Here is a 16,306-nt window from a genome sequence, read left to right as displayed (position 1 = left end):
GGAGTGCGATCATTCCAGCACAAAAGAAATGAAGTGCGCAAGTCAGTTCCTCCAAACTCCAACCCCGTATGAGAAAAAGAGCAATACAGCAGCGAAACATACGCACCGGAAAGAGAAATAAAAGCGAAACATAAATCAAAGTACCGCTGCGCTGAGTTCATTGCCTTTGGCGAGCGTTGGGGAGCATTGATGCTGATACTTTGGAACGAAAAGGGGCAGGTTCATTGAAGCGATCGCATTCGTTCGTGCGGGCATGATGGGTATTCATTTACCGAAAGGCTAATGTAATGAATGCGAGAGTGAGTTTTCTATCAAGGAAAATCTTTAGCACAGCTGATATGAGCATTTTACGGTGTGAATTATTGATTATGTGTCGATATTCAATCATTTATTCGAAGGATTTCAATGACAGGGAAGCAAGATACCAAAAATTACTATATTTTATTTTTTCGTTATTTAATACATTTTGTAAATTACGTGCAAATTAAAGGGTTTATTTTAGCCAAATCTTCATTTAAATCATTTAAATGAAAAAATAAAAACTTTTCTCGAGCAAGCAGTACTCGCGATAGAAACGAACAAAATCGTAAACAAACTCATTTACACACCCCCTTTGCATGTTGGCAGATCATACGCAGAAAGAGTTTCGATAATTGAGTAAAATGTGAAGAGGAAGAGATAGATAAACAGTGCAATAAAATGTAAATAACGAGGAAGTATCAGTGCGGCTCTATCTCGCACCGTTTCTGGTTGGTTCTCTGAAGGAACTAACCGTTCTACAGTGCTTTTTTAATTTAATGTGGTAAAAAACAATTCAACGATCACCTTATTAGATCAACTATTTAATGATCTTTTTTAACAATTATTTATAAGTAAAAGTTAAAAAAAGTGTTGTTAATAAAACAAAAAAAGAATAAACCCTCAACTTGCGATGTGCTTCAACTTTGTGCATGTTCCAGCTATTTTTATTATGTGGGCTACATTGAACTACACTTCTCCTCTTCAAGCAAAAGTGATGAATAGACGAAATCAACGAAAATTGCTTGCGCGAGGCTGAAAAAAAAACAAACCTTTTGAAGACAAAGCGACAAATAGCTTGAAGTTTTTTTTTTATCCTGTTACAGTGGCTTAAAGAAAACACACATACATGGCACAACATCCGATTAATCGCGTGAGTTAATGTGCAAGAAGCATTGATACAAGCCAACAGCGTATTTTCTTCCATTTGACATCCTTTTTCCACCACCGTTTGCAAATTTCAATCCAACCAATTTAGTGCTGTTTTTTTATTCGGGTTTGGGAGCGATTAAACACCCCTCCCCCCCCCCCCCCCCCCCCCTTCCCCCACCCTAAAACCACGGACTGATTATTTGTTATAGGAAAAGAGTTTAAAAATGCTCTAAACAAACTGATCACAGAAGTGATGGAGAAATCTTTGAGACGCCCCCCAGACAAGTTTCGATGAAAGTGAACTTTGTGAACTGAATGTTGCTTTAATATTGTCTGGAGCGGTTTTGAGGCATAAAAAATAACAAAAATACAAATCAATAACAAGCCCAAAAGCGGCATCACATCATCGTCTCATTTGGTCGATTATTGTTGCCAGGTGCGACAGTCCGAACATCTAAATTTGCATGTGAACGGCGTCGTCGGCTCACAAAACGAAAAATAAAAGCTAAAAACCTTCTCCCATTTTACACTATCCAGTTTCTATTTACTGCAAAGTTTGAACCTTTTTTTTTCTTATTTAGCAACATAAAAAAACCACCAGCATTGCCACATCGCCGCGCATTTGCATTCCCCGAAACACACAAATTTGCATCGGCATCGGTGGCAACAGCTTTTCCTTCATTTCATGAACCATGCATGCAGCTCGAACACTCGAACTTCCAACAAACCTGACAGTAGTACCGGCTCGGTGTGCTTCTGTACACCGCAAAATCAAGTACAAAATCGAATGTCAAATTTGTCACTCCGCTTTATGCACCCTGCCGATTGCGATGAAGCAGTAAAAGCCAAATTGAATGCCAAATCATTTGAGCAAAAGGTAAAACAAAACCAGCGACAAAACGGATTGATTTTTCGGTAACATTTTTTGCTAACAGAAATGTCAGACACTACAAGAGCGTAAAAGTATTTCAAAAGACTTAAGGAATGGTGGTATAAGAAGTTTACAGAAAAAAGGGGAAGAAAAAGCATTAAAACCAGCACCGGGGTAAGTTGTTGGGATTAAAAAATCCAACCTCATTTGGAAGCGCAATGGCTAAAAACCACTCTTTTTGCTTTCCGGTTTGTGTGTCTAGAGCGAAGCTTTATTTTGTTACTGGAATGTAGATTAATTGACAACGAAAAAACAAAGACAAACCTATTTATTTAGTGTGTGACTCCGCGCGTATTCTTTTTCTCCTTTTTTTTTAGCGATAACGATACACTGCTCCACCTAAGAGCTTTCCTCTTCTACAACAAATGGGGCCTGATGAATTTTTCATCAAGCTCAACAGAAGAACTTTAGCCTTTTCCTCTGAGTCTCGGCTTCCACTCCCCTTTTCCATACACTTGACACTAGATGACGCGAGCATGCCCCTGGACACCCATTAGTCCAGTAGCACACGCGTCTAATTAATAAGCCCCTCTCGCCGGACCGCTCCTTCTTCTGCTGCTCGAGCGTGCGATCTTTTCCGTTATTAGTATGTGGCACAACGCGGCACACAACTAATGCCTGGCAGAGCAAGCACAACAAATCGCTAATGCTGCAAAGCCTACCAAACCAAAAATTACCCAAAGTAACATCAACTGCCCCAAAAAAAAAACATTGTTCCGAAAAAATGCATAATCAATTACCGCGTAGTCGTGTTTGTGAGGAGTCGGATGACGGACGGGCCCCTGGCTCCGCGTATAATTGCAAGCTCAAGCGCAAACTCCACTTTGTACTTTCTATCCGAAGGCGCAAAAAGACGCGACGCAGGTGCCCCACCACCGGACTACCGCCCGCCCGCAGGAGACGATATGTACCGGAGCATTGAATTTCGCTCTTGTTGCTTTGTTTATTGACAAAAAAAAAACCCCGACTTGAAGCACTGAAACAATTGTGGTGAATGCTTCTGCTGTTCGAGCAAATCGAGCCATTTCGGTACGTGCGAAGGTCGTAGCAGCGGGGCAGCCACACAGTGGCGACAGACGATTTTGCAACGGGGAATGTCGCGATGGTAAATTGAAACTAATCGACGACACGTTTAGTGCGCTCAATGAAATGAAACGACAAACTTTGAGGCACATACGGGCGCGCTGTGTGAAGGACAGAATACTTCCTAATCACCAGGCTTGGCTTGTGTTTTCGGTGTTGACTTCTGGGGGCTCTCTTATTGAAAGGTTTGCGTGTGGTTAATGTGAAAAATGCGACCTGATCTCATGTCTCAGAAGTGCTGTCGAAGCATTTATTATCAAACAAAATATCATCTTGCCTACGGAGTCTTTGGCATGCTTCCTTAGCTAGTAATTAATTCTCCTTTCTTGTAACAAAATTTGTAAATGTTGTCTATATCACGCTCTTGCCACAAACCACCTTCTCAATACACCATCGCAGAAATTCAGCAACCTGTCACATGTTTACACCTCAGCTTTTAAAGCGAGCTACCGCGGGCTGATAATAATAGTTAGCCAAACGTTGTGCGGATCTCGCTACATACAGGCGTCCGATAAGCTAATCACACCGCTAAGCCACTCCATGAGAAGAGCCACAAAACAAGCACGATGAGAAGCGGAATCTTATCGCAACCGGTGTTGTGTGCAGTTTTTGCAGCTGACACCCAGCAGTTCGGCCCTCACTTTGCTTCTGCTCCACATTCCTTATCGTGTGTTGATGCAAAAAAGGTTTTTTTTCTTACTAGGATCAATCGATCGAACTCGGGCGTATTTACAAGGTAAGAGTTGCTGAAAGAGCGGGGAACCTAACCATACGAGCAGGGATTAGCGAGCGCAGTAAGTACGCGTGAATCATCTCCGGCGTGAGTGCTAGAGATAATGGGGACGCAGATTATTGGTTTTGTTTGTAAGCAAAAGCAAAGAAAAAAAAGATTGTTTATGAAAAATTAGGCCGAAATGTAAACATAAAAAATAATTTAAATTTTTTCCAGTGATTTAACGATGAGCTCATGCCTCTTTTTTGCATTTTTGCATTTTTGCACTCCTCAAATTTGAGTGTAATTATTTTTCTCAAACACGACAACAACAACAGTAATTTTCAATGAAGACCACTCTCCTGTGGAATATCCTGTAAACTATCCTAATACATGTACTTAAGTCGAAAAATGCATTTCAAATTAGTTCAAAGCGCAAATTGCATGAGTCTCTGGCAAGCACGACCTGAGTACAATTATTTGCAGAATCGTGTCTGTCATAAAACAAACAAAAACAAACCAAAACGAGAGATTAATCGCAGAAAATTGGTATGGAAAGTTAGCTTTATTAGTTTCGATCCAAGACAGCACTCAAATAACCCTTCTAGACCGCGTCATATTAAACCTCTACCGGAGCTGGTCCTTCGTACATAGAGTTCAAAAGCTTTTATAGTATTGGACAAAACAAGAGCAACCAACGCCCTTCACCGGCTGCTGAGATCCAGAAGACTTCGAGACCGCACTAAATGTGAGATATATCGCACACTGATTCGCCCGGTGGTCCTATATGGCCACGAGTCTTGGACCATCCGAGCGGGGGATGCAAACGCTCTTGGCGTGTTTGAGCGTCGCATCCTCCGGACCATCTTTGGCGGTATGTTCGAGCATGGAATGTGGAGAAGAAGAAAGAACCACGAGTTTGCTGAGTTATACGGAGAACCGGACATCCTGACGGTAGCAAATACCGGCAGGATGCAATGGCTGGGGTATGTTATGAGGATGCCGGACTCATGCACCGCCAAGAAGGTGCTCGTCAGCGACCCCCAAAACGGCACGAGGCGTCGGGGAGGTGGATCAGGTGAAGGGAGATCTATCGGAGATCGGGTGCCTACACGGATGGAAAGCTGCAGCCAGGGATCGAGTTTCCTGGAGATCTATTGTTGACCGGGCCATGTCACGACGACTTGCTCTTTAAAAAAGCAGACCAACATGAGTGAGTGAGTGAAATGCAACCAATCAATCCCAATCATGAAACCCTACATTGAAGGTGCATAATAAGTCAATTGTGAGAAAGATATTTTTAAGTTGATTCAAACAGCACTTTTCTTGTTTATTATAACAAAAAATTCATTAAATATGCGTAACAATTCATGAAAATATAAATAAATATAAAAAATCAACGTTTCCCTCCTGCCAAATTTAAATTGGCTCCCAATAATTCGTTGCAAATTCTTTGCTTTCAATTATATAGCAATACGGCCAAAAAACAGCCTTGCCTTGCATCTGCGAGGCATGGACTCGATCAGGTGGTCGATGAACATGGCCTTTTTGATTTGTGTAAACAACTGATCCTTGCGTCGAACACCTTCACGATCAATTCGCTGATACACGATCTCCCACAGGTTCTCTGTAGGGTTCAGATCCGGAGATTGGGGCAGCCAGTTCATCACCATGATTTCATTATCCTTAAAACTCTGTTTGACCACTTTGGTGGTGTTCTTAGGATGGTTTTCTTGTTGGAATATCTATTTTAATGGAATATTGCATTCGGCATAAGGTTATATAACATTTTTCAGGGTGTCATTGTACATGAAACGGTCCATTATTTCATCGAATTGATGAATTGGACCAAAACCGTTCGAAGAAAAACATCCCCAGACCATTACATTGCCTCAGCCAAGCTTCGCACTTCTGACAGTAACGTGATTCTAAGTGTGTTCCAGTTAGTCGACGTACACGGGAAATCTCGTCGCTTGCCAAAGATGTTGAACTACGACTCATCACTGTACAGAACCGCCCGCCATTTCTGCACATCCCATTCAATATGAGATTGAGCATTCGCACCATTCGCATCTTGAACTAAGATTTGAAAGGATCGTTTTTCATGGTTCGTACGATCATATTGTCCTCTCTTGGAGTGGTGGACAGGGTCTTCTATCTATATTGTCCACATCAATCTTTCCGGTTGCACGAAATTTCGAGCACAGTCTAGATACGGTCCATTTTTTCACCTCATACTTGTCAAAAATTGTTTTTTTGACATTCCATTCTTGAAACCATCGATCAGTTACTTTCTTAGTTTCACTCCAAGACTGTCAGGTGTGATTTTGGTATCTAGTAACAAAAATATGAAGAAAGCGTCAGTACTAACCTTCCGCAATAACCAGCAACGTGTATTAAACTTGCAATATTACAATAATACAAAAAGAACAACCCATCCCATCCGGACCGTCTCCCCGTATTGAGGTCTGACTATCCAACTACGTGGTATCGGCAGGCTAGTAAGTCATTTCGATAGCCGTCATGACCTTGGAGGTCGTTAAGCCAAGAAGAAGAAGAAGAAGATAAAGAACATTTTTTCAGTAAACGAATCTTTTTCGAACATAAAACAAAGCTCTTAAACGATGCTGGTAGAGATAATAGTTCAAAAAAAGCGAGAAGTTGCAATTGTTTTGACCAGCATAAAATAGTTATTGTCCACAAAACACACGCTGTGATTTGTCAATTTGACAGCTGATAGCTGCAATAAACATGTAGCAAACATCGAGCCTTCTGAACCGTCAACTGCAGTAAGTGTCCTGTTTTCTATTTAAAAAAAAAATGAAATTTGCTGATCTTTTTCTGATTGCTCTATTTGAGTTACACTAGTTTTGTCCAATAGTGTTGTTGAAACATTCTTTCAAAAAAAGCCCGTTACGATGCAATCTCCAATGGTAGAGGCGACGCCCGATCTTTCCATCCGGATCGTTCCTGAGTAGTGAGGTCTGACTATCCAACTACATAAGTAGTTCAAGTATAGTAAGCCATTAGCCAAACCAATGGCCGGCGTGACCCAGCAGGTATTAAAGCCAAGAAGTCTGTTAGTGCGACCTTTAGCACAGGTAATCCAAATAAAAAATGACAAAGATTAGCTTCACATGTCTGGTGAAAGTGGATGGAAAACTCTTGAGGCATTTTTGCTAGCACTAAAGGCCTGCGCTATGGAGATGGGTTTGCCTGCCTGTTCTTCCATCTCGGAGGTAAAAAAATTAGAGACCATCTTCTATAAATCAATTCAAATACTTGTCCTTCCGAGGTTCGATTAAAAAATTAGCGGCACCGGTCTTCGGTCAGACAGGATTGTGTATACAAACCCTCATAGTGAAGACTGACTGTGCAACTAAGTACTTGTCAGTAAGTCCGGTAAGCCATTAGATAACCGGCATGACCCAGCCAATCATTAAACCAAAGAAGAACTCCAACGAACTAGGTTTAGAAGACGCGAAGTTGTGTCTGACTGCGACTTTTGGCGGAATGCGTAGGTTAGATGTAAGTGTAGCTTCACAAAATTGTACTAGCTTTCAGAGTCAAGCGTTTTGCCGATCATAGGGTCGGCAGTCATAATATTGGAATGCTTTAATCGAAATGCAGTTTCCAAGTCTCCAAGGTACGATGATCCAAAAACGTGCAAAAATCCTAGAACTAGAGAAGACAACAACTTCCAAAGGATACCTGCTATCCCTGCACAAGAAGAACTCACATACGTCTCTGTCCAAAACTGATGAAACTCTACGTATGTGTGGAAAGACAACGGCCGCTGCTATGACCAGCTCTACGGGCTTACTACCATCAGGCAACTAATTACATTCAGCAGGATTTGGAGGGCTTCTCATTAAATGAGAACGACACCGGACAACCCAGACCATTACCTAAACAAACTAAAATTAACCCACTGATAGGATTAAAAATCGATCAAACACGGCTAAATAAATCCATCAATCAATTGTAGTCTATTGTAGTGTTCTTCTGGGTTTTACCTCTTTTATATTAAGAGCAATTTATAATTCTACGTAAACGAGGTCAATTAAAATTTAATTTAGATTGCAAAAGGGGCTGTTTGGTAATACTATTATATTTTTGTTATATTATTTAGTTACGTTATCGAATCATGTGCATAACATGGGATGAGATATAACACCACAAATTAATGTTTCAAAGCACAAAACAAAACAATTAATCTATTTACACATAACAAAATGAACAAACAAAAATTTAAAACCTGTCCCACGGTGTACGAATTAGTGTTTACCGAGCAATAATCCTTTACCAAACGGTAGCGGTAACATACCTTTCGTTCCGGTTCCGGCGTAGAACGGACTACCGACGGGAAAACCACCGGTGGGTGTACGGGGGTGTGTTTGCACAGGCGATGAGGCTGAAATGGCCGCGGCCACGGTGGAAGCCGAATCGTGCACCTGTGTCGCGACGGCACCGATCGTTTTGGCTAGATTCTTCCGCCGCTGGATCAATTCTTTCTTCCACTGGGGGATGACGTTCGGATCGAGTGCACCACCACTACCACCGCCCACCGTTGCAGCCGTCTGCGCAACACCGGCGGCAGCTGTTGCAACAGTGCCATTGTTAGTTGCTGCATCGGCCATCATGCTGCTGCAGTTAGTGAGCGCACAACGTTTACAAAATGATGCAAACACGCGAGCGATCGAACACGGCCCCTGCTACCCAATCCCCTTGCCTCCTGTGGGAGGACGAGGATCGATCCTTTTTTACGCTTTTTGCCGTTCTCTAGCTTTTCTTCCCTTGTGATGGGATGCAGAGTATATTTCTCTCCACCTGAAATTAGCGAAAGCAGAAAAAATATAATTAATTAACGATGAAATAGTTAAACGATTAGATCAAGCTAAGCCAGGGGAGTAGTAGGAATACGATCAGGTTTTCTTTTCCGACAGTGTTTTTTTTATATATTTTACATTAAATAAAATCACACATACACGCAAACAAATAGGTTAATTGTAGAGCATCGAGGCTCTAAGGGTGGCGGCTGCTGCTGCCGTGGAATTTAAGCTACCTTTGTCTCGCTTTTGCTTCCCCTCATATTCCACACAGAAATCTGTCCGTTTCTAATGCCGCTCCCGTTGACGGCTGCTTTCACTAAGTTTGTGTGTTTGTAGTTTTTTTTATCTTCCTATCCTAAACTTAATTACTTTTGTGCGGCTGACACTGCTTTGAAATATATTCCCTGCCCTCGAAACCATCTTCACCCGGTTTGCCTCACTTTTCACGCAATGAAACCGTGAGAAAGGTACAATAATCTATCCACCAACCCAGCTAGCTGCCGAGTTGCGCCCACAACAGGGGTCTCTCTCTGCGCCATCCAACTAACATTCGTTCCATCCATTCAAATGCAAATATGTCATTATTTTCTACTAAAATCGGAAAACAGATTGCCACTCATCACAACCTCCCTCCCCCCTCTGCTTCCCAATGCCAAAGGTGGAGTGATCTCGTTGGTCATTATTGCCGGACGGTCTGTTACTGTTACGGGGTAGAACTTGGATTTTGGGTCCAGATTTTCCACAGTAAAATGATATGGAAGCTACAGCGCATCGTGTCAATTGTAACGGAGGCTGGATGGGTTGGTGAACTGCACTTGCCACACCATTTCCTCCAAAAAAACCGTCACAGTCAGACCGGGGGAATACTTTAAACGACGAGCGGTAGCGAAGGCTTCAGCTACAGTTTTCGGGAGAAATTTGTTACGAACATCAACGTGATCAGTTTTTGTTTTCATCGTTTTGGTAGGTGGCATCGATAGAAACATTAAGCTACGACAACAAGTGCAATTTGGGAAAATGTAAATGGCTGCAAAGTACAAATTACAAGTCCCGATCGAATGATCACTTTCGCACGAGAAAGTTGAATGCGCGAAAACGGTGGTGGGGATAGTGTTTTTTTAAACAAATCTTTGACTTGTTGGACAGTACGTGATCGATGGCTTTAGGTTTTGCGGCATTTAGTTGATTGTTAATAGAAAAAAAAAATTCCTGTAAAATTACACATGTAAAAATCCTGGACTTGTACACCAATAATAATAATCCAGTAATTTCGAAATGTACCAAATAAAATTGTAATTTAAAAATAACTATATTTAAGGGACTTTTCTATCTTTAGCATTCCAAAGTGTCATTCCCTTGTTGAGGACGATGCATTCACTCCACAGGAGTAAAGAATAATAGATACCGTAGATCACACTGATCACTATAGAAATGTTAAGGCTTAGGCGTTAACATGATTTAGATTTAGACTGACTTACGCGAGCCAAATAGAATTGAATTGAACATCAATGCGACGACGACAAAATACCTGCTAGCCGGAGGCTCTGACCGTGATAGAGCCCGACTCGACAGCAGAGTACCAGTTGACAGCGACGTCCTCGAGGTGGTAGAGGAGTTCTGCTACCTTGGTACGATCGTAACTTCGGACAACAACGTAAGCAGCGAAATTCGAGGGCGCATTGTTCAGGGGAATCGTGCCTACTACGGACTCCAAAAACTCTTGCGATCCAGAAGATTCCAACAACACACGAAATGCACGATTTATCGCACCTTGATACGTTCGGTACTCCTCTACGGGTACGAGTCTTGGACTATGCTGACGGAGGACGCCAATGCACTCGCCATTTTCGAACGGCGGGTGCTAAGGACTATCTTTGGCGGTGTGTGCGTGTAGGGCTTGTGGCGAAGGAGAATGAGCCACGAGCTAGCTGAGCTGTTTGGAGGTGCTGATATCCTGACGGTAGTCAAAGCCGGAATGATACGTTGGCTGGGGCACTTAATGAGGATGCCGGACTCATGCCCCCACCAAGAAGGTGCTCGTTAGCGACCCCTTCGGCACGAGGCGTAGAGAAGCACAGCGAAATCGTTTGCTGGTTCAAGTGGAGATCGGATGCAGCAGTGGATGGAGAACTACAGCCCCAGACCGAGTTTCCTGGGAACTGATTGGCGACCTGGCCATGTAGACGCGACGTACTCAATTCTGAGCAGGCCAAGAAGAAAAAGTTTTGTTGGGAACATCGCCCCGTGGTGTAGCAACATTTTTGGCCAGCAACATAACAATCCTGCCTCAAATCATTTTTTTATGTACGTTTCGTCATCCATTAAGTTTCAGAGTTCTGTTTGGTTGCTTTGAGGCACAAAAAGAGCGGTAATCTGCACTCAATCCGATTCTTCTGACGGTACTTATGCTGCACAATATTTTTTTGCAATATTCCCATCCGAAAGTCTAAGGTTAGCCTATAACGCTCTCAACACCTTCCAGTTCAGCTGACGATCCACTGTTCCTGAAAGAATTTTGATGTACCTTTCCTTTTTAATGTCTAGTGATGCTTTGACGTTCCCGTAAACATTTCAAAACATATTCAAAAGTAGAAGACACGTTTTTAAGGAATCTTCCTATTTTTCTCACGGACCAAGATAAATTTTCTAACTGGGTGTGTTCAATTAATTGTTTACATTGCAGCATCATGGTTAATAATAACTGAAACCAGCACGATCATGCCAAAACCACTCCATAAAAGGGAGGAGTGCTCCAATACTTCCTGATAGGTGTCAAAAAATTCATATTCATTCTCCACTGGGGGCTCTACTATAGGTAGAGCCCTTTAGGTACTTTAATGAAACGAAAGCTCACCCTTTCTAAATTCCTTACGGACGGTCTGGTTGTGTTGTTAAAAATTTCAGCTTATATGCTTCACATAAATTTAATAAAAAAAGGTAAATAATTTGTGCCGTAACGGTGGCCTTTCTTATCACCTGTGGATTTACTATAAATTTTCACCACATTGTTTCTGTATCTCTCTCTCCTTTTCTCTTGGCTTAAAGTCCTCCAAGGACATGCCGGTCATTTAATGCCTTACTAGGCTTGCTGATACAACGTAGTTCTCACTACGGAGGAACGATCCAGATAAGGATGCGATACCCGGTCCTGCTGGGTAAAGACCGAGAGCCGTATTCGCCTTACCACCGTCCGCCCTTTAATCTGCAACTACGAAGTTGGACATAAGGATCGTTTGTCTTTTTTTGGCAAATTCTATTGCTCAGCTTTGAGAATCTGTAAGCGGCCTGTTCGTGTGTTCGTTATGGAATTTCACTGTAAAAAGTATACATGGAAAATGGGCACCGAATTTGTGAGATACTTTATTTTTGATAATATGTATTACTCCAAACATAATGTCTACAACCACAAAAAACAAATAACGATTTTACAGCATTTCATCCAACGTTAACCAGCATTTGACGGAGTGCTTCAAACATCCGTATCGAACTAGAGCCAAAAGCCTTCGTTCTATCTGCAACGAACCACGACACATCACCTCTTATTGAAATGGAAGCGATACATTTATGAAACAACTGCTCTTCACACCACCCAACCATGTTCTGTATAGCTGTCCGAACCTTATCTTTCGCTGCCAATCTACAATATCGTTTGGACATGATTTTTAGTTTTTTTTTTCTTCAATTCACCCATCCAATGTCCACTTTTCCGCGATAAGTATCCACCGCGGTCTGATGATGACACAGAAAACGGCCCCACACAACTATGCGCTATCGAGTGTCAGACAGGTTTGGACAGGCGCGCATGTGTCGCAAAAGCGTCTCTCCAATGCTCCCTTTGCTGAGTGTGTGTGTGTTTTAACTTTGGAATGTTAAATATGGAGCCCCTCCCCCCCCCTCCCATTAAGTCTCATCCTCATGCAATGCAACCGCTTTGACCGGTTTAAATTTGGTACAACAGTAAAAACTAAATGGCACGTCAGCAGCATAACACACTTATGTTCTTTTCGCGAGCTTTTCCACTCACTTACCAGCCTCCTCATCATGCTTTCGCCTCTCACTACTCCTTTCGCCCGAGCGATCGAACGGGATAGACCAGATTTTTGTATAATATTTTCAAGGACGGTTTGGACGGTCCACTTTTCGCTTCAGTCTTTTCCTATTTTGCAATCAATGAAGGAGAGTACTTTCACCTGTGCACGCTCAACAATTCACAGGTGGATGGCCACTCCTGCTGACTAACGCGCTGTTTGCGCGTGCAAACGGTTTGAAGCGCCTGTCGTGCCTGCAAAAAAGGGCACATCGGTTTATTGGCTTAGAAAACAAAACCGCAACAAAAAGGCTACTGCTGATAGAAGTGGACACCACCAGCTCCCATGATGCTCACAAGCGGTGAGGTGTTTATGCGTGTTTTCATGCGTAACAAATATGTTCTTCTGCTGCTTGGGCGATTGCTTGGATGGAACGATAACAAAAAAAAAAAACGCACACCTTCGCACCAGAAGAGAGGTGAGAAAACTGTGGGGTACACCATTGAGGGTAAGACTTCACTTTTTCACCCTGTATAGGATATGTTTGTGTGTGTTTGGGGGGGGTAGCCTTAATCTGTTTCGTAATATGAAGGAAAGTAATGGGCAAGTGAAACAAAAAAAAAAACCCCCAATGGGAATCAATTTTCAACCCGTCCGGTTGGGTTGGTTGGTTGGTTTTAGTCAATGGGTACCGATTACTCGCTGATTCAGGATGGTTGTATGGTGCTTTTTTCTTTCAATTTTTCACTTTATTGCCATTCCTCCACACCGCCCCCCCCCGGTGCAAGACCCAAAAGGTGCAAGATCTACCACCATCCCTAATTGATAATCTTGCTGCCCATTACGGACGGACGAGTCACTGAACTAGGTGTAATGGTGCTTTAATTGGTAGAGGGAAGGGAAAGGGAACGTTATGGGTTTAGGAAACGGAGGGCAGAAAAAAAACGGCTAAATCAATTACATTCCCAACATTCCACACACCTCTGTAAGAGGATATTTTATTTCTGTGCTTTTGTGTCCGGAAAAAGTTGGTGCAATTAGGGAAAGTAGAAAGAAAATTCCAAATCGGTTATGCTGATAATTGAAGATACGTTCCAGTTTAAGAAGGGAACATCTCAGTTTGAGTGATAATATCATACCAAACAATATTTTACACCATTTACAGGTCATGCTTCACACAACAGGACTGGAGTTTGAATTCCATCCGGATCCTTTCTCCCGCAATGAGGACTCACTGTTCAACTACGTGGTATCGGCAAATCTAGTAAGCAATTCGATGGCAGGCGAAACCAAGAAGGTCGTTAAGCCAAGAAGAAGAAGAATAAGTGTCCGAGAAGTAAGGTGACATTAGATGTCAAATTTCACGCGCCAAAAGAAGCCCCTTGTTTTCATTTTTCGTTTGTCAATGTATGTATGTTTTTGACAGTTCTGCCACGTTTCAAGTCACAACATCAACCCGGCTAGTGGGTGACAACTTGTTTTCGGAGTGCTGCGCCAAGTGTTTTTGTCCATATTGATCATGTCCAAATGTGTAGAGCAGCGCGCATGTATCAAATTTTGTTTGCGCAATGAAATAAACGCTGCGGAAACATTGCGGATGTTACAAAAAGCCTTTCGGGGAAGACTCTATGTCGAAGAAAAATGTGTACAAATGGCACAGTGATTTAAACAATGGCCATAAGAAGGTCGAAGACGAGGCCCGAACCGTCCGAAGAAACCATCAACCTCGACCGACGACGCCCACATCGTCCAAATCAAGGTTTTGGTGGCCAACAATCGTCGGTTGATAATACGAGACCTTTCGGAAAGTGTGAGGATCTCCAAAGCCGGAAAGCGGCTAGATTTGTGGAAAAACAACAGCTGGTTTTTGCTCCACGATAATGCGCCCTCTCATACGGCAATCATTTTGAGGGAGTTTTTCGCAACAACTGGTACCCATATTGTTCCGCAACCGCCGTATTCGCCAGATTTGGCGCCAGCCGACTTCTGGCTGTTCAACAAGCTAAAGCGTGACACCGTTTTGACACTATCGAGAAGATAGAAGCCGCAGCGACGGTTGAACTAAAGGACATCCCAGCATCCGCATTTTCCAGCTGCTTCGAAGAGTGGCAGAAGAGATGCAAGAGGTGCATTGCAACGGATGGAGATTACTTCGAAGGTGATGACCTTCACCTGGTCTAATAAAAAAAAAACACACACACACACACAAAATCACTTTATTTTCCGGGCACAGTAGTAAATGTAGGATCAGTTAGCCAAGGTTTATATAGAAAGTAGACTAGCTTTGAATAGCAAAGAAAAGGAAAATACTCTAGGTAACTGTAAGAAGTGTTCTGCCAATACATTTCCAACAACTTCCACGCGTCTTTAAGTCAATTTCTTGACTCTTTACCAATTGCTGTCGTTACCCGCTCTTTCTGGATCTAAACTGTCAGCTGGTATTGATAAAAACTTTGACAACTATCATGATCCAATTGTTACAATCATTTAAGGCTTCATCTCAGACACGGACGTAGATATGGTCTCTAAGCATTGGATTGATCCTTCTACACAAGTAAGAAAATGTTGAACTCCGACTTCCTCTTCTTGGCTTAAAGACTTTCCCTGGGCACGCCTCCCATTCAATTTCTCAACACAGTCGAAGAGTCAGTCCTACGAGGGTACGGTCCGGATGGGAATTGAACCCCTGTGCTGGTCGTGTGAAGACCGGTGCCGTTGTCTCCTCGACGTGCGGGTCGCCTCAGCCGGCTCCCAACTCCGATTAGCAATAATTAATCTTCAAGATGTGCCTCACTATTTTCCTCTTCATCGCTTAGCCATTAAACTCCTTGACTGTTGCTATTGCTTGTCTAGTTTAATTCATGTTGCTATCATATTCTGATTGAATAAAAATGACATGAACGATTCAACTGGCAGTTGGACGATTGAACAAATTGTTAAAATATATTTTTATGCATGCATTCGTCTATTTTTCATCAACAATATGCAATGTCTTGTTGCACAAAACTCGACTGAATCGTCGTCTCAATGCCCAGGACTGACTGCATTTTCTACCCAAGCACCAGCTGTTTCGGTTAAGCTTTTTATCGCCAAACCTGCTATCCTGACCGCTATCAAACTCGAACCCCAATAATAAACAAGTGCTTTTGATGAATCATATCGTTCCCAACCGAATTGCGTCCTGTGCCAACCATTCACGTCACGCCATACGACTCACAGTACTTCCGGGCAGCTCAGCGCTAACTTCGTTGTTATGCAGTTTTCGATCACATTCGTTTGGCCCAGGCTTCTTATCAGATCCAAAGCTTCTTATCAATGAGATTTTCGACGGGGTATAGGAAATCAATCAGCGAAAGTGAAATGAATAATAAACAGCACTGAGCACATCAGACACAACGTTTCAAAATGGACGAAAATAAAAAAAATCTAACAAAAATAAAGAACGCGTTTTCAGCATCTATATGATAAAATAAACAAAGGGAAGAAACACAGGTTTGGGTACTATTATTTTATTTTGTTTTATAAATTGCTTCACGATCCATACGAATGA

At 42.4% G+C, this 16,306-nt stretch overlaps 2 protein-coding genes across 3 annotated transcripts in view; both read right to left on the bottom strand.

The window, feature by feature from the left end:
- Window positions 1-8,539, bottom strand: part of LOC126559646 (uncharacterized) — a 57,635-nt gene extending 49,096 nt beyond the window's left edge. The window contains exon 1 of the mRNA XM_050215817.1: window positions 8,224-8,539. Coding sequence (XP_050071774.1) covers window positions 8,224-8,539 — 316 coding nt within the window. The remainder of the gene's footprint in view (window positions 1-8,223) is intronic.
- LOC126558232 (protein elav-like) overlaps window positions 1-16,306 on the bottom strand; it is a 381,245-nt gene that overhangs the window by 222,728 nt on the left and 142,211 nt on the right. The window lies entirely within an intron of this gene.

Source organism: Anopheles maculipalpis, chromosome 2RL, assembly GCF_943734695.1.
Source record: "Anopheles maculipalpis chromosome 2RL, idAnoMacuDA_375_x, whole genome shotgun sequence".
NCBI lineage: Eukaryota > Metazoa > Arthropoda > Insecta > Diptera > Culicidae > Anopheles > Anopheles maculipalpis.
Note: the sequence above shows the minus strand (reverse complement) of the source record. Positions and strands in the feature narration are given on the sequence as shown.